The sequence below is a fragment of the Portunus trituberculatus genome, chromosome 41 (assembly GCF_017591435.1).
Source record: "Portunus trituberculatus isolate SZX2019 chromosome 41, ASM1759143v1, whole genome shotgun sequence".
In the NCBI taxonomy this organism is placed as follows: Eukaryota; Metazoa; Arthropoda; class Malacostraca; order Decapoda; family Portunidae; genus Portunus; species Portunus trituberculatus.
Window position 1 is genome coordinate 26,078,228 of NC_059295.1, and position 22,500 is coordinate 26,100,727.

The window sequence follows — 22,500 nt, forward strand, 5'->3', positions numbered from 1 at the left end:
AAACTTATCAACCAAACCAAAAAGGGTGACAATAGAAAATGATGACTTTTTCCACCTCTTGCAGTGTTACAGAACACGCACCAGCAGACCTATTGGCTTTATGAAGGTGCTTATGGTAAAGTACTCTGCATTAACTCCTTCAGTACCATGACGCGTTTACATATTTATTCTGCTTACAATTTGATGATTTCTATACAGCTTCAGAATCTCATGAGGGGAATGAAAATAGTGAAGACTGTGGCCATTAATCTTATAATCTCCATAAACCCTTTTTAATGTCAATAAAATGGTCTAATCGTACGCGAGTCTCAAGATAAAAACGAGTCCTAGTACTGAAGAGATTAATTAATTCAAAGTTGAGAAAAATGTGAGTCAAAACGCATGGTTCACCAAAACCAGCACTCGTCATTAACTCCTTCAGTACCATGACGTATTTCTATATTCATTCTCCTTACTATTTGGTGATTTTATACAGCTTCAGAAATACACGTGGGGGATAAAAATAGTGAAGACTGTGGCCATTAATCTTCTGACCTCCATAGACCCTTTCTAATACAAATGAAATCATCTAATCACACACAAAAATCAAGGCAAAAATGTGTCTCAGTACTGAATAAGTTAAAGGCTGCCAAAAATAAGGAAGGGAAATCAGGCAACATGAAATAGCTGCACTGAAATACTGAGAGGATAGAGACAAGAACTATCGCTTTTGTAACTGTCAGTCGAGGAAACTAAACACTGACTGTGAGAGGATAAGCATCGGCTGTCCATTAGAAAATATTAAGAAATGTGATTAAACATAACATTAATGGACTTTGTAAGGATTGAAGCAAATACTCTTTTTACTCAACCATCAGCTGAGAAAGTAAACAATGACTCACCACAAACAACAACTCAATGACGAGAAAGATGTCGAATACAATAATAATAATAATAATAATAATAATAATAATAATAATAATAATAATAATAATAATAATAGTAACAATAATGATAAAAATATTGCTAATGAAAATAATGAATAAATAAAAAGGTAAAAAAAAACGTAGCCACTTCACAAGATAATCATAATAGTCATAACAGAAACGATGATAGTAGTAACAGTAATAATAATAATAATAATAATAATGATAATAATAGTAACAATAATGATAAAAATAATGGTAATGAAAATGAATAAATAAAAGTAAACAAAAAAAACGTAGCCACTTCATAACATAATCATAATAGTAATCAGTCATAACAGTAACGATGATAGTAGTAACAGTAACAATAATAATAATGGTAATAACAATAATGAATAAACAAATGGTAGAAAAATCAAAGCCACTTGACAATAACATTCGGAATCTATTAAAAACATAACCTTTCTCTCACTTTCTCTATTGACTATATTGGTGAGGAGCGAATATCACTTTAACGAACCTACTGAAGAATGATCTGAGTTCGTTTGACAAGAATCTTTATTACAACGATCATAAAAAAATGCGCTCTCTCTTTTCTTATATTTGGTTGATTAAGTCTTAGTTATTTGCACCTGTGTGAGCTAGGAATCCTTTGAATACTTATACCCTTTCTGTTAGACCACCAGGCATTCTACGATTTGATAAGCCATACTGCCAGACTGTCTGCCAACACAAGGCCATATTTGGTTGATTAAGTCTTAGTTATTTGCACCTGTGTGAGCTAGGAATCCTTTGAATACTTATACCCTTTCTGTTAGACACACCAACACACCACCCCTCCATCTCTCCCACCCATCAACTAACCAAACTAACTAATTAAACTCAATATACTACTAAACAATCGTCCACTCATCTCCTTTAATCCTTCAGTACTGCGACGCATTTTTACCATGACTTTTGGATATGATTAAACGATTTTAATTACATTAGGAAGGGTCTATGAGGGTCAGAAGATTAATGACCAGTCTTTATTATTCTAATCCCCACATAAGTTTCTGAAGCTGTATAAAATCACCAGATAGTAAAGAGAAAAATAAGAAAACACGTCATGGTACTGAAAGAGGTAACAGATAGACGAAGAGGCAAACAACTCATTAGCATCGTCAACCAGTACACACAGCCATACAGTATGACATTCATGCAACAAACCCGTTTTATTCAGTCAGACGGACGGACAAATATATATGCCACTGCAAAGTTTCTCAAGTCACTACGGGTACCACTACCACCACTACCACCACCACCACCACCACCACCACTACCACCATTTTGTCATCTCGCAAAGCCTGCAGCGCCTCACTAACTCAACGCCTTCAATTCCACCTTCCCTCTCAACAACCCCGAGGCATTTCCTATAAAGTTTCAAGGCCAAAAGGTCAAGGACTAGGCCAAGGCTAAGGTCAAGGCTCAGAATACTTTAATAAGCTCAGAGTCTCATCCCCTTCCCTCCCACCACACACACACACACACACACACACACACACACACACACACACACACACACACACACACACACACACACACACACACACAACACACAGGTATATCTAGTGTTCACTCCATCTTGTCCATTTACCTCCTTTTCTTGCCGTCCCCGATACTGAACCACGACAGTCCATAAAAACCACATCAGATCGCCGGCCAAAGACAAGACATGGATGAGAGTTACAACATGACCGCAAAACACACGAAGCGGCGGCGACACAGCGAGAAGGTCTAGAAAAAGAGGATATGGAGGAGGAGGAGGAAGAGGAGGAAGAGAAGGAGGAGGAAAACTTAACATAAACAAATTTCACAGTTTATGTAGCGAAAAATAATGACTTGATAGAAGGATAATAAAAATAAGCACCTAGAGAAGAGACATACAGAAAAAGAGGAGAGATGCAGAAAGGATATTCAAGTAGGTATGTCAAAACCCTTCATACATTAAAATTTCTTCTATTCTGAACAAAAATGGCCATATTTTTAAACACTGCACAGGATCTACACTATATCAAAGAGCTCTAGTTGAAGTTACAAGCATTCTTAACCTCTTCAGTACAGGGCGCGTTATCATATTCATTCTAGTTACTATTGGGAGATTTTATACAACTTCAGAAAAAGACGTTGGGATTAAAACGATAAAGACTTTGGCCATTATCTTTTAACCTCCATAGACCCTTCCTAAACCAAATAAAATCGTCCAATCATACACAAAACTCAAGGTAAACATGCGTCTCAGTATTGAAGGGGTTAACTGTGCTTATTATATGATTTTAATGAAAGATAAACAAGATTTCTACACTATCAGGGATTAACTATGCTTGAAAAATCAACATTATTTCTACATTAATAACCACAAACACACTCTTGAGAACTCGCCTAATCATCTCTCGGGCCTTTGAAAATAGTCGTGGTGAGAGAACGAAGTGTTTCAGAATACGGGCTAAGAAAACTGAGACTGAGACTGAGCCGAGCCTTGCCGTGGCGATGCAGTGAAGAAATACAGCTCTAGGGAAGGAAGGAAGAAAGAAACAGGTAAGTGTGACACAGAAGTAAGATGAGGTGTAAGTGAAGAAGTGGACAGTACAGAGAGGTGTCACTGAGGAATGTGTCGGGGAAAAGAGATAAAGATGAAGAGTATATAGGGATGAGAGAGAGAGAGAGAGAGAGAGAGAGAGAGAGAGAGAGAGAGAGAGAGAGAGAGAGAGAGAGAGAGAGCCTGCAAGATATACAAACGCAGACAAGAAAGGAAGGTTGGATTGAGTGAATATTGTAAAAAAAAAAAAAAAAAACTGACAAAGAACGTAATAATAAAAGTGAAGCAAGAGTTAGAGCAGAAGCCATGGTGATGCTGTGAAGGAGATGGAGAGTGCATGAGGGAAACTAAGACTGGCAGGAGGGAAGCAAATTTCTTGTCATGTGAAGGCGGAGATCAAGAGTCAAAAAGAGAGAGAAAGAGTTCAAATCAATTCAAAAGAGAGAATAAGAGTCAAAGTCAATGGAATGGAATAGAATTGATTAAAAAAGAGATCAAGTGTAAAAAAGAGAAAGAAAGTGTAAAAAAGAGAGAAAGAGTAAAAGAGAGCGAGAAAGAGTAAAAAAAGAGATAAAGAGTCAAAAAGAGAGATAAAGTGTCAAAAAGAGAAATCAAGTTGAAAAAGAGAGAAAAAGAGTCAAAAGGAGAAAAGCAAAGTTCGTGTCATGTGAAGACGGGAAAGGCAAAAGTGGTCTAAATTATAAACGACTAACTTTCAATTACCTCATGTATTTAACCTGTATAGTCCTCATGTATTCAGTTTAGATAGTCTTACTTCGTACATTTAATTTACATAGTCTTAGCTAAACTTTTGGCGAATCCATTAAATTAGTCTTTGTGGGAAGAATTTATAGCAAGAAAGATTTTATTCTCTTTCTATTTAAATTCGTCCATTCATCCATCCACCCATCCGTCCATCCATCCGTCCGTCCATCAGTCCATGTACTTATATTGCAAGACACAACACACAATGACATCAATCAGCGTGATGAAAGGCGCCGAAAACACTATGCGAAACCCGTGACTGTGAAAAACATACGCCGATAACTCTCCCTCTCCCTCTCCCTCTCCCTCTCTCGCTAAGCCGAAGAGTGTCTCCACGGGCTAGGTATGTCATTGATCCCAAACTGAGCGATTCTAGACTGGGAAAAAATAGAACGTGGCGGTATTGTGAAGGTGACGGTCATTCCAGCAGGAGACAGCGAGACATCCTGATGGGAGGAACGCCAGGCAGTGAACCAACCAGCCAGCCAGCGAGTCAGCCAACCAGCCAGCCAGCCGGTCACTTCTACACTCGACAAAACCACTTTACTAAGGCTGGCCATTAACTCAAGGCCCTCGTGTTGATTCTGTGTGAGACTCTTCCAGGAATGCACATGGATGAAGTTTATGGGTAGAAGTACCACGAGGAGGAGGAGGAGGAGGAGGAGGAGGATGTGGTAAGAGAAAAGGATGTGTAGTATAATAGTACTAAAGTAAGAGAATTGTTGTAAGAAAAAAGTATAGCAGTAGCAGTATGATGAGAGAATTATTGTTGGTTATAGAGACAAAGATGGTGGTGGTGGTGGATGTGGTGATGAATGTAGAAGTATTAGTATTAGTATTAGTAGTAGTAGTAGTAATAGTAGTGTTGGTGGTGGTGGTGGTGGTGGTGGTGGTGGTGGTGGTGGTGGTGGTGGTGGTGGTGGTGGTGGTGGTGGTGGTGGTGGTGGTGGTGGAGGTGATGGTGGTGGTGGTGGTGGTGGTGATGGTGATGGTGGTGGTGGTGGTGGTGGTGGTGGTGGTAGTAGTACTAGTAGTAGTAGTAATAGGAGGAGGAGGAGGAGGAGGAGGAGGAGGAGGAGGAGGAGGAGGAGGAGGAGGAGGAGGAGGAGGAGGAGGAGGAGGAGGAGGAGGAGGAGGAGGAGGAGGAGGAGGAGGAGGAGGAGGAGGAGGAGGAGGAGGAGGAGAGGAGGAGGAGGAGGAGGAGGAGGAGGAGGAGGAGGAGGAGGAGGAGGAGGAGGAGGAGGAAGAGGAAAAAAAAAGAAGAGGAAGAGGAAGAAAAGAAGGAGAAGAAGGAGGTGGAGGAGGAGGAAGAAGAGTAACAACAACAACAACAACAATACAAAACACATCCTTCACACAACACTTGGCAATTTAATCTAACATTTATTTGACTTACTTTTACACAACATCACACAGGCAAGTAGGCAAGCAAGCAAGCAACACCTCACCACCAAAACCTTCAAACAATCATTTCTCACAAGCAAACATCGAGTGGAATTTTTTTCATTCACTGAAACGCAACACATTAATTTCTCCTCACACTATTTATATGATTTCTGGAACTTCTATTTCATCTCTCAACTTTTTTCCTCCTCCTCCTCCTCCTCCTCCTCCTCCTCCTCCTCCTCCTCCTCCTCCTCCTCCTCTCCTCCTACTCTTCCTATTCTTCTTCCTCCTCCTTCTCATGCTCAATCTTAATATTCTCACGACTCCCTTCCCCTCACACATGCCCAGTCCCCTTCCACCGTGCCCACCCATTCCTCTTACCTTCAGTCCCTTGCTTTTTCCCTCGAGATGGGAAGGGGAGGAAGGCGTGTCACCGATGCTATCACCGCCGCAACACGCTTATGGCGACCTGAGGGGAGGGAAAGGGTACGGTTAAGGAGGGAAGGTGTGCAAAGAAGGTGGAATTGATATGGTCGTAAAAGTGCAGTGGTTCTATGTTTAAGGTATTGGTTGTGATAGAGATTGTGGTGGTGGTGTTAGTAGTAGTAGTAGTAGTAGTAGTAGTAGTAGTAGTAGTAGTAGTAGTAGTAGTAGTAGTAGTAGTAGTAGTAGTAGTAGTAGTAGTAGTAGCTTATGTTCTAGTAGTAGTAATCGATGTGACTGTAGCTGTAGTGAAAGCAGGATTTACAGTAATAGTGATAGTGTTGGAAATAGAAAGAGTATCTGTACAAGTGATGGCTCTGGCGATTAAGGTATTAGAAGTAGCCGTAGCAAAATCTTAAGGAAATAAGAGACGCTACAAAAGAGTCACCAGTTCTACACGTCCACGGTGCGGTTCCTGTCTCAATAGAGGTACGGAAAATTTACCAGTGATTACAAGATTTATGACTTATTATTAAAAAAAAGACAAAGACACACACACACACACACACACACACACACACACACACACACACACACACACACACACACACACAATCCTTCCAAACTAAAGACACCCAGTAATACAACAACTAGCTAATGTGTTTCGTAGTACCGGCAAACTTTTTCTCTCAGTTTTTCAAAATACAATAATTATAGAAAACTAGTAAGTCAAATTTGTCAATAGCATCTTCCTTTACTGTAATTTCACCGATCATAACCCAACAACAAAAACAACAACTATAACACCAACAACAACAACAACAAAACCACCACCACCACCACCAACAACAACAACAAGAGTTCCTTCCCTCTGCTACTTTCCAGAATCATTCCACCTCGGCTCCGATCTCTGTGTGCGTGAGGAGCGAAGCATTCCCGCGTCTCACCTGTCCGTGTTCTCTTAATTAGCAGACTCCACACCTTCCCCGGCCAGCAGCGTTCCCTCGTCCCTTGGTCAGGAGAGAAACGCATCAATTAAGCTCCACCATAGCGAGGGACATCTCCTGCCTGCATCTCCTGCCGCTACACTCCCACCAAACAAAGGAGCGAGCTGGGAGTGAGATGCATCCACTTATAACTCCATTTTTGTACTCTCTCTCTCTCTCTCTCTCTCTACTGGTATGCATTTTTATCTTGATTTTTGGTGTGATTAGACGATTTTATTTGCATTAGGAAGAGTCAATGGAGGTTAAAAGATTAATGGCCAGTCTTCACTATTCTATGGAGGTCAAAATATTAATGGCCTTCACTATTCAAATCCAACATAAGTTCCTGAGGCTGTATAAAATCGCCAAATAGTAACCAGAATATACGGCACTGAAGAGATTAAAACATAAATACAATATAATATCTAAGGAAAAAAAAATCTTACGGATATACAGAACAGACTGAAAAGAAATACATAAAAAAAAAACTTGACTAAGAAGTAGAAATGTAAAGTATAAACTGGCATGATAGAATATGTAAATTAATGTGACAATGTCCGTGAAAGAACAAACAGTAACCATGAATCCAGTGTTGCCAACTCATAGGAATTGAATGTCACCAGGATTACAGCAAAAAGACGCTGAAGTCGCTAAATGAAGCAGAAGAACACCTGATAAGAAAACAACAAAATAAATGTGGAAATATTAAGCTTATATGAGCAACGCAAACATAGGAAGTTCTGTGGTCCACCGTGGTTCCCAATTTTCCTAATTTCGTTCTGTGGCTCCTGAAAATTTTTCATGGCCCTTAGGGAGAGCCATATGACCCACGTTGAGAAACCCTGCTCTAAAAGTTTTCTAATATTAGTTTTGTCTACGCTGAAACTTGTACGCTTTAGTGTAAGTTCAGAGAAAACGAAGAAATATAAAGGGTAAATAATATAAATTTAAGACACCTCGTTCAATTTACTATACTTATCAGTTTCAACATACATGAACAAACTTTCATGCAAACAACCACACGTGACCAGCACGCACGCACGCACGCACGCAAACACACATTTTACTGTGCCATATTCTGAAACTTCTTTAGCTGCACCTCCTCTACTTTCAATAAGCTATAGATGGACTTTTTTATGGATTTGGTGGAAGATCAACGAGATTCCTACAATAACGATAGAAGAAACGCTCGTGAGAATCCATGCAACACTAACATCACCGCACCCACCCATACTAAATGCTACCTTGGCACTATAGCGCTCTCATCACGATAAATTTTCGAACGCCACATAGAAAACCAGCCTTATTTTCAAGCCAGTTTCTCCTCTTTAATTCACCAAAATCTAGTCCACCATGTGCACCAGAACCACATGAAAATACCTTCTAAAACACGAGTATCTTCAATTATAGAGCCTTTGGAAATTGGTGATGGTGAGAGAACAAATACAGGCCAGACACACCTACACCTACCCAGTCTTATACACACCCATACTTCGCCTAGTGCTCAAAACATCACATGAATCCTCCCACACTCATATGAAATGCCCTTGTCATCATATAAAGCGGCACTCATCCACACACTGCACCCATGATACCACAAAGGCAACCCACATCCACCCAATGCAGTTAGAGTGGCGGTAAGAAGCAGTGGTATTTTTACAAACTTTGCTTATGGTTATAGACCAACAACGCTTTACTCACTTGTGAATGATCGTCCCATTGCTTCCCGGCGTCTTCTCGTCCTCATTCCCACAGTCACAAGCCACGTCACACACCGATACAGTTCCTATGGAGGATTAATACTTGAAAAAAAAATACAGGGAAGGCACAGATGACAAACAGTGCCACGCGCGCTCTAGTGGCAAAACAAAGTAGTATCTATTACGTACGGAGAGACAACGAAGAAGAGAAACTGGTATTGCTGTCCATAGTATTCCTTATATAAAGCATGCACATTCCATCTTGATATTTAGTCTCTTCATATCTCTTTTACAGTATAAGTTTGTCGACTTTTACCTAAGGATCATGTCAAAATACCGGTTACATGTCTTTACTAGTTATCCTCTTAACTTGAGCGTTTTCTCCATGGCTAAGTGATAGAATATGTAGTGCAGGATGGGATTAGATGGGTAACTTTACCAAATCACTCATAGTACAGTAATTGCAGTTCTTTTGTGTGTGTAAGAGAAGAAACTGACCAAGGGCAACAAAAAATAAATAAATAAAAAAAGCCCACTTAATTGCTAGTTCCCTTAGAGATCAATAAAGTTAGTCAAAAGACAGGAACAAATGTCTTGAAACCTCCCTCTTACCTTCCTTTTAATAACTCCAGTACCGTGACCCATTTCCATATCCCTTTTGGTTACTATTTGGTGATTTTCTACAGCTTCAGAAACGCATGGGAGGGGGGCGGGTTAGAATAGTGATGACTCTAGCCATTAATCTTCTGAGTTCCTTCCTAATGTCAACAAAATGGTTTGATCGTACACAAATTTCAAGGTGTAAAATGTGCCCCCTGTACTGAAGAGATTAAAAGTGATACGAACCCTTGTGAACACAGTCATAGTACTTACTCCTTCCCACATACGTATTGTTATTACCGTGTGTAAATATTGAACAAAAACTATTTCATTCACAAAGTAATTCTGGTTAGTATCCTTCATCAGTCATCCCCCTTCCTCTCTCACTCTCCCTCCGTCACTCACTCCGCTCCTGTGACGTCACCTCCACCAGTCCGATGTTCGTTCCTCCTCCCCACTGTGCCGCCATCCTAAGACACCGTGTAGAATTTCAGCATATAAATAGCATGGACTTACAAACACGAGCATTACAATTATGGGAGTATTCTAACACACACACACACACACACACACACACACACACACACACACACACTCTTACCCTTCACAATAGTTCGATGGCCACCTTCTCCGTCCCTCGCCTCCTGGACCATCTGAATGTCCTTATGTCACTTATGAGATGCAACACACCCATCACTGCCTTACACCAGGAGCACCATCACCGCCCTCACCACGTCACCATATCCGCACAATTCGCACAACACTTCCTACACCACACACTGACCGACCCGCACTGACGCCACTCATGGTTCGAATCCTCATGTTCGGAGACTCACGAAGCAAAGGATTGAAGCTTCAACAAATAATAACAAATCTCTTGCTGATATATCAACCTTGCATCATGTATATCATTTCCTGCAGACACGTATTAACAAAATTTTCAAAAGAGTGGCAGAAACATAAGTGGTTATGTATGTGTATAGCGAGATATTTGTCCAGCTCGCGACATCTGAAAGCTTCATCCGAATGTTCATCAAAAAGAAAATGAACCACTTAAAAGGATGACTATTGTAACTTTTATACTTGTAGACTTATCATTTCGTTTTATCAACCCCTTCAGTAATGGGAGGTTTTTTCCATGAAATTTGGGGTGATTAGACGATTTTATTTACATTAGCAAGGGCCTATGGAGATCAGAAGATTAATGGCCAGAGTCTTTACTATACTAATCCCAACATATGTTTCTAAAGCTGTGTAAAATCGCCAAATAGTAAGCACATTGAGTATGGAAACCCGTCAGAGCACTAAAGAGATTATGTAGTATGGTAAATGAAATAGAGTGCCTGAGCGGAGTGAGCATCATACTGGACAATTAGGGAAAGTTGAGCTGCAGTGATTGGTGGGAGGCAGCAGATGATGAATGAATACTGGACATAATGCTGTGTTGAGTCTGCTGAGGTAGAGAAACAGATGAATTCATATGAGTGGCTAGAACATCGAGGCATGAGGGAATGTATATGAAGTTAGTGTGACTAAAATTTATGAGGGAAGTGACAAGACGAAAATACGTGTGTTGTGTGACAGAAAAAAGGTCTAGATATAAGTAGTAGTAGAAGTAGTAGTAGTAGTAGTAGTAGTAGTAGTAGTAGTAGTAGTAGTAGTAGTAGTAGTAGTAGTTGTAGTAACAGTAGAAGTAGCAACAGCAGCAGTAATAGTAGTAGTAGTAGTAGTAGTAGTAGTAGTAGTAGTAGTAGCAGTAGTAGTAGTAGTAGTAGTAGTAGTAGTAGTAGTAGTGGAAGTAATAGCATTAAAAAACAAACTTCTAGAAGATAAACCAAGGGAAAAAAACACAGCTGGCTGATCATCTTTGGCCTCGTTTTTATTAATAATGACCTTCATCCCACCACCAAGGACACAGGAGGGGGGAGAGGAGAGGGTGGATAAGAGGAGCCAAGGGGGAGGAGAGGAGAAGGGGGGGAGAGAGAAGGGAGAAACACTTCCTTACTACAAGCTTCACTGGCTACACTTAATATTAAACATTACCAAACGTCAACTTAAATACAGGAGGCAGCTCATCATTACTTACAATTAAATGCGAGAGCTAAGGGGAACACACACACACACAAACACACACACACGCACACACGCACACACACACACACACACTAGGCAAAAATTGTCAACAAAGTCATCCCACTAAGCCACAGTCACAGAAAAAAGTACAGACGAAGCTCTTTTGTTTGGGGAAATGAATCCACATGGAGTACACAATAAGATGCCTCATTTCGTCCCTCCTCGTGAAAAAAAAAGTAATGCCAGGAATATTGCGAGTGGAGGGCTTAATCAAGAACATTAATGCAAGTACACTGCTCTGTTTTATTGTTTCTCTCTGTTTTTTCTCGTCTCTTTCCGGGTGATGTAAGTACACTCGTGGTGAGTGAGTCAACCTACTGCACTCATCTCCCTTTGTGTCTCTAGTGTCTCCCCCTCACTCTCAAGTCCTCCGCTCAGCTTACTCTTTTCTTCCCTAACTTGACTAAAATGATCATGGGACTTGAGACTAAGGCAAAATATTCAATCCAATGGAAGCTTAGTGAATGTAAAATGTTACTCGTTGACTTGCTTCTTAACCAGTAAAGTGTAACTATACATAATAATAAAAACAATGTAGACCCTCTCAAAGTCTTATTCGTAACTTTATTAAGGGTGAAAATACTGACTGCACTGTACATTTGACGAGGAGATACAGCAAAAATTACAGCGAAGGAGACTCCAGGAATGATTATGGTTACAGATATCGACACAACACGACCGGACCGGACGAGGCGAATCAATGAATGAATGAATACACAATGAAATAACGTCACCCGCCGGAACACAAGCGGGCAGTAAAGGAAGTGACATGAAACTCACACCTTGTTACATTTCCAAACACTTTTCGAATTCCACCTTTGCTAAAAGCTCTAACCTACTGATATAGTTTCTTTTTTTCCTTGCTTTAACATTTCTTCCCACATCACGTCACGAAACTCTTGCATAAATCGAGCAATCTTACTTTCAAACCAACCTTCCATGTCACCCTCCCTCCCTTCCTCCCTTCTTTCCTCCTCTCGTACTTCCTCGCTTTCTCCATTACCCAAGCACGCATTAAGAGCACCGTTGAAACGCACACACCCTCTCCTCCTCTTCCAACTCCTCCTCTTCCCTCTAATACTGCAGCCTGTGAGTGAGGCAAGTGTCCAAGTCTTACAGTCAGGCGAGAGAAAGAGAGAGGAAGAGAAGGCATGAATCGTGCATGTCATCAGGAAATTGAGGGAAGAAATGATACGAGTATGACAGAAGCGTGATTCATCTCAGCGTACGTACTGCAGGCAACTCTCTCAGTCATTGCTGCCAAGGAGTGAGTGTGTAGCGGGAATCAGATCGACAACAATGACATCACGTGCCTCCAAGATTGGTGAAAGTAGAAATGAAAAGTTATGACTGTCTTTCTTCTCTGATTTTTCTTCTCTTTTTCTCTCTCTTTTGATTGTTTCTGAGTGATCGCTGCGTTCCGTGATGAAAAGTGAGAGAAGTGTAGCCTACGTAAATCAATTGATACTTGTTTCATCTTGTTCCTCTTCTGGAGAGAGCAAGCAAGCAGAGGCAGAGAGAAGGAAGGGGGAAGAGATGTTAGGTAGCTTGAGTCAGAAAGATTACAGAGTTAAGATAAAAGTAAATGCGTTATTCATAACTGAAGTGCGCACACACACACACACACACACACACACACACACACACACACACACACACACACATTATCATTATCGATTCTTTCCGTCTCTATTCGTTGCCTGTGATGTGCCTCCTCTCTCTCTCCCACCCCACAACTCCTTCAGCGATCCCTACAGGCGACACCTCGGCAGAAGGGTGTCACTTCCTCCCACCGCAGTCATCCTTAAGAGACGAGATTAATATGTGTCCATTAATTTTGATTATAGTGACAAGCGTCAGGTAAACTGAAGCACCGCCTCACGTTATAGAGACATTGTCTTGCGTGACATATAGACAGTGTGAACTGAAAACTAATTCATAGAAAGATAAACCACGCCAGGGGAGCCAACCTTTGCACGCACCGCTAGCCATCCGCAACTCAGACCACGCCACGGCAGCTGTGGTCATCTGTGGCATCCTGACGCCCTGCCCTTGGTGTGCTATTTGTGATACAAAACGTAGTACATGACATAGCAACAATAAAAAGAAAGACCAGTTCCCATGAAATTCACAAACAGTCGCCTCATCGTGTGGCCTGAGTCACTTTTCACTTTGCAGTCTTTACGATTAGTAAAGCTTTTGTTGGGAAATGTAACCTTCAAAATGACGTGGGAAATGTTCATCACTTGAGACAATAACCTCCGTGCCAATAGTGTGATCAATAATTGTGAGAGGCGGGCCGCCTGACAGTGTGATTAAGGAACAAAAGACCGCTGCTCTAAGTGGCATCGTGATGTCTAAGGAAAGCCTCACAGCCTCTTTAAACCTGCAGCAGCTGCACCACACGAGATCTCAACTCATCTGGCGCTGAACGTTGCTGCACTCAGCGAATTTTCACCGCATAACTGTAGCGAACTGTGAACGGTAGCGGTATCGTCTCTAACCGCACATAAACACGAGAACGCGGCAAGACACATGGATCGCTCACTGCCACGGCCACCATCTTACCTACCTACAACGGTAACAATAACAGTAACGACAATATCACCTAAACACTCACTTCTAACATTACTTTCGCCAATGAAACACTCAACATAAAACACTGGCTCACATCTTCGAGTGGTGATCACAGACGCAACTCGCCTCCTATCAATGCCTCGCAGTCTGCACCACGTCACCGACCGTCACAACACGACAGACATACATCCTAACGCTCACTCAACTCGCGGTCACGTTAACCTCCGTAGGGCACCAAGGATAACATGAACCTGAACCAACATGAACAAACACACCACCTGCGCGCCGCCTCGGGACTGAAGAAGCACTGTGACTGTCTTAACGCAGGAAACCAAACCCATTCCTAACACACACACACACACACACACACACACACACACACACACACATGAAATAGTATCTTTATGCAATAGAATCTCAGCATTAATATAAAGATACGACATGCATGTGACCGTTAAATATCCATTAATGCTCTCTCTCTCTCTCTCTCTCTCTCTCTCTCTCTCTCTCTGTCTCTCAGCCCGGTACGCAGTGTCTCTCCCTGTTGGGCGCTACACTAGACAGGGCCCACTATAGCTGCAGTGACCTAGCGCCACACGTCGCCTGCTTCCCTATACACTCGCCGGTCTATCACTTTTTTCCTCTAGAAAACTGTAATCTTATAAAACCAGTTATATATTTGTCTTCTCGCTAAGCTACTCTATAAATACTTATAAAACAGCGTGCAACGTTTGTATCAACGTCGTACATACATACATGCATACACACAGACTAGTACGTACACACTTACATACGTACAAACGTCAATACATACTGTACATACATACACACATACGTCTGAATTACATCGGCCGCTCATATCTTAATCTCTGTCTCATTGAATATAATACTAATATCTCCCTTCACAAAGGTTTACTCCGGACAAGAGCATCTAGTGAGTCTACACATCCAAAACAAGTCTACTGCTACATGTACAGAGTTTCATTGTTTTGTGTGCTACAGTGACTTCTTTCCGCAAGGGTGAAATCCAGGAGCTGCGTCTCGCCTTTCACCCTTACAAGAGATCACGGGCTGTATTCTCAACGTTGTGCTCTCTCATTAGGACTACTTGTATCTTCTAATGCCACTAACATGACGAGTCGTGTTCTCATGGGTATGTTTCCCTGCTGATGGTGCAGATTTCTTCTCAAACTGTCACTGTAATTGTGGAAACACCCTTGAAAACTTGAATAGCTTCCACTGGAGGCTATTACAAGTAGTTGGGATGAGACGCCGACATGTTTAGAAACACGGCGGGGCAGGAGCGCGGGGAGAAGCGGGGGAAGGGGACAGCTTGGTCCTCAGAAAATTTTCCCTTATTGAGGCACTACATGCTAGAATTTCCATTACACTCTATATATCCAACTTTGATTACTTTCTCTTTTAATCCCTTCAGTACCAGGACGCGATTTTATTCATATATATTCTGCTTACCATTTGGTGGTATTACAGAGCTTCAGAAACTTGTGTGAGGGGTTAAAATAGTAAAGACTGTGGCCATTAATCTTCTGACCTCCATAGACTCTTCCTAATGTCAATAAAATGGTCTAATGATGCACAAATTTCAAGGCAAAAAATGTGTCCCAGTACTGAAGGGGTTAAAATCTCACACGCCGCCACCTCCATAATCAGGGAAGTGTCCAAAGCGGCGACTTGACAATACTCTTATACAATACTATTATGTAAGTGGGCGAGGGTGTGTCGTGCTTCCACCCTCCGTCAAAAGGTTCAGCTCACTCTCACCAGGAGGAGTCAGTGCTTGTGCCTAGCGAGTAGCGGTGCAAGCGTGACACCACCAGGGCGAGGATACACACCAGTCTGACAGTCTTCGCCCTGGCTGGCTGACTTTTTAAAATAAGGCACACTCCTTTCTTCAGGGTGTGTCATTAACTTTTTTTTTTCCTTTTGAGTGTGCTTTCTTGTGTATCCCTTTCTTCTGGAGGTCTTCTAACTGCCAGAATCTTGAGGGGGTTAACGTACGTGTGGGCTTCGTGGTTTTAAGAAGTGGAAGAAGCTCATGTCTCCGCCACGTTTTCTCTAAGGTGATTTTTTTTTTTTTCGCTTATTTGCACTTTGACGAGAGATATGAAAGCGTTGGGGAGTAAATGTCAACTAAATGCGGAAAGCAAATGTCACTGCTAGGAAACAAGTAATTTTAAAGAGAGGAGAGGAGAGAGAGAGAGAGAGAGAGAGAGAGAGAGAGAGAGAGAGAGAGAGAGAGAGAGAGAGAGAGAGAGAGAGAGAGAGAGAGAGAGAGAGAGAGAGAGAGAGAGAGAGAGAGAGAGAGAGAGAGAGAGAGAGAGAGAGAGAGAGAGAGAGAGATGCTGGTGTCTATCACTCAGCTCTTATTGTCCATGGAAAATCAAAGATGAAAAGGAAGAAGAAGAAGAAGAAGAAGAAGAAGAAGAAGAAGAAGAAGAAGAAGAAGAAGAAGAAGAAGAAGAAGAAGAAGAAGAAGAAGAAGAAGAAGAAGAAGAAGAAGAAGAAGAAGAAGAAGAAGAAGAAGAAGAAGAAGAAGAAGAAACAAGAAGAAACAAGAGGAAAAAGAGGAAGGTATACTATACTGTAAAAACTCCTGATGATAAACAAATATATACAAATAAATGCAATAGAATAGATAAATAGCAAAAAACCAACATACAAGTATAGAATCAAGAATTATCTAATGAATATGAAATGAGACCAGATAGCTTTACTATTAATAGAAAATATGTATATGTTAACAAAATTAGCCGTCAATAATATTTACTGTAGTGAATTATATAAAAGAGGGCAAAATGTACCAAAAGGTGTCAGTCCTCAATGTCAAGCTAAACAATGCAATGTTTTTTATGCAATTAAATTAAGTTATGTAATGTGTACGCTTATGACAATAAAAGAAAATCAAATGAAAATAAATAAGATAAGAAATAGTAAAACTTTTACAATCAGATGAAATTCCAGGTTTTCATCAGTAATAAGAGTGTAAGGCGTCAGAGTAGCAAGTAAGGAGCACAAGGCGATCAAAACCAGCACTAAAAGGTATCAGATTCCTTAGAGAGTTTCTCTTTAATGTTCATCTCGCTTAAGTGATGTCATCTACTTTGTCGTCACCGCCACTCTCGCCTTCACCGTTTTGGGCTTGGTGGTGGTGGTGGAGGTGGTGGTGGTGGTGGTGGAGGTGGCGGTGGTGGTGGTGGTGAGCCCGCCGCGCCACACACAGCACGGGAAGCACTCAGCACTAGTAGAGTTCACATCACGCATCACATTATCTACTTAACAACACTCAAATACCGACCACAATATTGTAACAGACTTCACAGCACTTCGTTACGAATACTCCACAGGAGCCGACCAGCTGTGTGTGTGTGTGTGTGTGTGTGTGTGTGTGTGTGTGTGTGTGTGTGTGTGTGTGTGTGTGTGTGTGTGTGTGTGTGTGTGTGTGTGTGTGTGTGTGTGTGTGTGTGTGTGTATGTGCGTGCGTGCGAGTGTGAGCGTGTGAATCTTGGTGGGACACAGCGTCAATACTGAAATGAATACTGACTCCGAGATCCAAAGCTACCACAGAGGTAATAATGAGGGAAGGGGAGGTGGGGGAAGGTAATGCATACTGGAGGACTGAATAAATGAATTACTTCTTGTTATGTCTACCCTAAACGACTATGAATACTACGAGGCGACACACAGCCATTCTGGAAAGCAAACACCATAGGAAACTAGTCAACTATGTGTGCGGCTTCTGATATCAAGTGTGGTGTTCCGCATCGAGACACGGAGGTCAGCAGGTGAGGCAGCGCAGTCTGCGTCGCACGGCGGACGTGTGAGGAAGGGACAGCAGCCACTTCCGGAGGCCTGTCAGGAACACACATGAGATGACCAGCAGGGCGCCCATCAAGCTGAGCAGATCCGGCAGTTCCTTGAAGAAGACTGCTTGCCAGATGAAGGCAAACACCACGTCCGCCGTCCTCGCAATGGACACGGGGCCAGCCTGCTCCAGCTGCAGCGCCTTCGTCAGGAGAATCTGACCTCCGAAGCTGAAGACGCCAATAGCCAAGATCAAGTAACGCTCGTAGCCGCAGCGGGGAACACAGAAGTGGCCGCTGATCCACGACACCACGGGCGTCAGGCATAGCGCCACTATCGCAAAATTCGTCATGATCACAGAGAAGTGGAGGCCCTTCAGCACCCGCAGGATGACGTACACGTTGGCCGCGATCACCGTGGCTCCGACGGCCGCAGCCACGCCCCACCAGTTCTCCGTGGTGTAGGCTTCAGACAGCGACCCAAAAAGCAGCGGAGGGCGAGCGATGAGCACCACCCCGGCGATGGTAAGGACGATCACCACACCATGGAAGAGGCCGCATGGCTCCCCCAGGAACACGCGAGCGAACACCGCCACGAACACCGGCACGCTGAAGATGATGACGGAGGCGTCGGCGAGCGGCATGTGCCTGAAGGCGTAGAACTGCAACATGAGAGACACGGCGCCCACCACTCCACGGAGGATTAGCATGAGACGTCGCCCCTTGGGGAAGGGCGGATCGGCACGGCGCACTAACAACGGCAGCGTCGGCAGAAGAATTCCAAGGAACCTGAACACTGCCAGCTCCATGGGGTTGATGTCGCCTAGGATCTGCCGGGAATAATTTACATTCCTTGAGGACAAAGAGGGGAAAGCCATACATCTCATAACAAGACTAACATGATACACCATACTATAAATGACCATGAATTGCCCAAACAAGACACACACGCTGCGCATCACGGCTGAAGGAAGCATTCTATAGAGCATCTAACAGAGCCCAAGAAGCACCGCTATGCAGGCCACTCACCTTCACGATGAGGGAGCAGAGGGAGAAGAACAGCGACGAGATGACAGCCATAAAGAGTCCCACGTGGGGCAGCGCGCACGTCCCCCTCGCCCGCCCCTCCGCCACCTCCAGCTGTGGATGAAAACCATAAGTATTCGATTCATCTCCACTAGTAACTGTCCCAAGGTAAACGTTAAATGGCACTCAGAAACTTTACACCTGCACGAACTCACCTGAGGGGGAAGTGAGGAGTTGCGTGGCTCCTTCGATCTCAGAATAGATTACTTTCCTCATGCATGTTTATTAGGAATTTGGTCTGTCTAATCTTGTGGTTATTACATAGTTTCCTTTTCACACTAAATGATAAGTGTGTGTGTGTGTGTGTGTGTGTGTGTGTGTGTGTGTGTGTGTGTGTGTGTGTGTGTGTGTGTGTGTGTGTGTGTGTGTGTGTGTGTGTGTGTGTGTGTGTGTGTGTGTGTGTGTGTGTGTGTGTGTGTGTGTTCGAATCCGAATTATGTTAGACAAGGAGAAAAAATAAGAGGTTGAACAGTGAGAAGAAAAGTTAATGAAATACAGAAAATAGTAGGAGAATAAAAGTGTGTGTGTGTGTGTGTGTGTGTGTGTGTGTGTGTGTGTGTGGCTAGTGACAGTGACTCACCTGTCTCAGCGGGTAGGGGTGCAGCACGTCATTAGGGGCTGGCTGGTGTTCTACATCCACGAGCGGCTCCAATTCCTGGCCAGTGTCCGGTCCAGAGAGGAGATGGCCATGGTGGTGGGCGTGATGGGCGGGAAGGTGGCGATGGTGGTGGTGGTGGGCGTGCCGGATCATTCTCCAATGGCGTCACCGCAGCCTCAGTCCGCCCACTCTCCGCCTCCTGCTGCTGGCGGCGCGGTCTCTGCTACTGGTGGTGGAGGAAGAGGTGCTGGTGTTGGTGGAGGAGGTAGTGGTGGTGTCGCCGCGGCCTCTCAACAAGCCCATTCTGCCTGCGGAAATATACAGGGTTGATATTTTTCACAGGAATGTTGTATGAGTAGATGATCATGAATAAGGATGTGATGTTTATAGAAAAAACCACACAGCGCCTTCACTACACAGTACTCAGACCACTCTACCACACTAACACCTTCGGAAATAGTGGCCCAACGTTTTCAGGCTTTTTTTTATGGTTTACTTCTTAGGAATGGTTAGTTGAACAGGTGATTTCCTTCCATATTTGCATTCTTTTCCAGTCCCACAAATATTAGAAACCCTAGATTACATTTCATTTCTTCTATTAAGCAGTAGTTAATGTAGAGCGGCGTAAAGAAACCAGTCTAGTGATGATTTTAAATACGTATGTTGATGCTTGAAAGTCTTCCTAGTCACTCTTTATAATGAGAAGAGGAAACAGAAAGTCGGGGACGGTCTGGCTTACCCGTGTGTCTGGCAAGGCCCCGCGAGACGTGACGCAATTCAATTTGTGAAGCAAGCGATGTTTACAACTCTACAATCTAAAATTTATGGACACCAGGAGACCGGAAGTTAATTTCAAAAGGTTCTAATGAAACAATGCAGGAGACCATTAGTTTCTAGTCAAGGCGTGTTGTCTAATTAGCGGCAGGTGTAATAGGTAGTAATTGACATTTAACTCAACTCTGAAGTGCAATGGCCACTAGCTGACAGAACAGACGAGGAATAAGCTGTTTTATCATTTTTTTGCACTAACCATTCTAATTGGTATCCTGAAATATGCATGTAGTTTGCCTGTTTCTTTTAGTGAATCATGTTGACTTTTAAGAGTTCGCCTGAGTGTGTGAGAGCAGCGGGCTGGTCAAAGTCGCGACTTTTCACATTGACTTAACACCTTCAGTACAAGGACACATTTTTACCTTGGGATTTTTGTACGATTAAAGCATTTTATTGACATTAGTAAGGGTTTATGGATGTCAAAAGATTAATAGCCACAGTCTTCACTATTTTAATTCCCCACATAAGTTTCTGAAGCTGCATAAAATCACCAAAAAATAAGCAGAATGAATATGGAAACACGTCATGGTACTCACGAGATTAAAAAGGCCTTTTTCATAAACACTTAGGCGTTTCATGCACCTCCACTCCTCTAACTCCTAGTTGAAATTATACAGGTTAAGAGTGTGTTTTTTACGGTTCTAGTGACAAATTAACTTGATTTATAATTTTATTAACAGATGAAACACTTTTGAGATCGCGATTAATCATTCTTGTGGCCTTTTAAAATGCTAGTGGTGAGAAAGCAGTGTTTGTGAATAGAGACCTCACCAAGAGAATGCAGGGAGACAGCGACAGTGGCGGGGGCGATGTGGAGAACGGGTAGCAAGAAACATCCCTTTATGTCAATGTTCCTGGAGCTGTTTTTCCTCCATGACCCAAATAGCGACATTAATGCCACCTTGCCACAAAACTTGCATTAATACGAGTATGTAATAGAATCAATTGTTTCTTTTATGGCTTCAATTAAAAATAAGCTAGCGCACAACACCAGCTCAGTCATTTGCTACCAGTAACTGCACCACACCACTCACGTAATGTTTGGAGTCACGTGCTACGAATATAAGGATTTAATCTGACTTGCCAATTGGTTTTAAGAAGTGGTTGTTTATGTATTTTTTCTAGCAGTGTATATAGCTTTTCACTGAATATATAAAAGCATGGTTATATTTCTTTCTACACGTGTTAATGAGTCTATCACAAAAAAATATACTCCCAGAGACTGTTCAATGGTGTTTTCCCCTCCACCCCCCAAAAAAGTTAATTATACAGTGATGTTACAAAAAAATTGACCATTTCCTGAGGTGTCTTGGAAGTCGCCTTAGCAAACAGTTGAAACCGCATTGAAAGAGACGAAAGATAGGTAAAGCGTAAGTTTACCATTTTCTGAGGTGTGTTGCGAATCGCCTTTACAAACAGTTCAGACCACAGAAAAGAAAGTAAAGACCAAAGATAGGCAGTCAGTTCCAGACTTTATCAGTGAAAGTATTGAAAGAAAAATTCAAAATGTCACTGATTTCTTGTAGCGCCTGACATTATTCACACTAAGCAACTAAAATCACAATAAACTGTATTAAATGACTATAAATTATACACACAATCTTCCCTGTGCTTCCTTCCGAGAGCCCTAGAGCATCACCACCACAACCACCACCACCACCACCCCCACCACAACAACAACAACAACCACGACCAGTGACACACATTGCCAAGACGAGAATGAATGGAAAAAAGTCAACAGTCAACTCACACTAAGCAATTAAAAACATAGTAAACTGTAGGAGTAAGCAAAAATTATACTCTTTTGTGCCTCATTCCGGAAGTCCACGAGCACCACCAGCACAACCACTACCACCAGAGAAACATTGCCAAGACGAGAATGAATTTAAAACAGTCAACAGTCAATCAACACCAACCAACTAAAAATAAAGTAAACTGTTGGAATAAGCATAAATTATACAATTTTGTGCCTCTTTCCGGGAGTCAACGAGCACCACCACCATCACCACCACCACCACCACCACCAGCGAGATACATTGCCAAGACGAGAATGAATGGAAAAAAGTCAACAGTCAATGAAGAGGACGGAAAAAAAATCCCAGGAGCCATTG

At 42.5% G+C, this 22,500-nt stretch overlaps 1 protein-coding gene and 1 long non-coding RNA gene across 4 annotated transcripts in view; both read right to left on the minus strand.

Moving 5' to 3' along the window:
* The window catches only part of LOC123516999, a 12,717-nt gene extending 2,588 nt beyond the window's left edge, over window positions 1–10,129 (minus strand). Inside the window, exons 1-5 of the long non-coding RNA XR_006678360.1 lie at window positions 9,945–10,129; window positions 9,749–9,813; window positions 8,745–8,829; window positions 7,005–7,067; window positions 6,016–6,103 (exon numbers count right to left, since the gene is read on the minus strand). This is a non-coding gene — a long non-coding RNA (uncharacterized LOC123516999). The remainder of the gene's footprint in view (window positions 1–6,015; window positions 6,104–7,004; window positions 7,068–8,744; window positions 8,830–9,748; window positions 9,814–9,944) is intronic.
* Window positions 10,130–12,026: 1,897 nt separating this feature from the next.
* LOC123516467 (solute carrier family 35 member G1-like) overlaps window positions 12,027–22,500 on the minus strand; it is a 153,644-nt gene continuing 143,170 nt past the window's right edge. For 2 of the 3 annotated variants that reach the window (XM_045275781.1, XM_045275782.1), the window contains 3 exons: window positions 19,541–19,866; window positions 18,904–19,014; window positions 12,027–18,704 (listed from right to left, as the gene is read on the minus strand). In XM_045275781.1, the coding sequence (XP_045131716.1) occupies window positions 17,850–18,704; window positions 18,904–19,014; window positions 19,541–19,711 (1,137 nt within the window). In that variant the 5' untranslated portion in view covers window positions 19,712–19,866 and the 3' untranslated portion in view covers window positions 12,027–17,849. The remainder of the gene's footprint in view (window positions 18,705–18,903; window positions 19,015–19,540; window positions 19,867–22,500) is intronic. The other variant, XM_045275783.1, reaches the window with a different exon arrangement.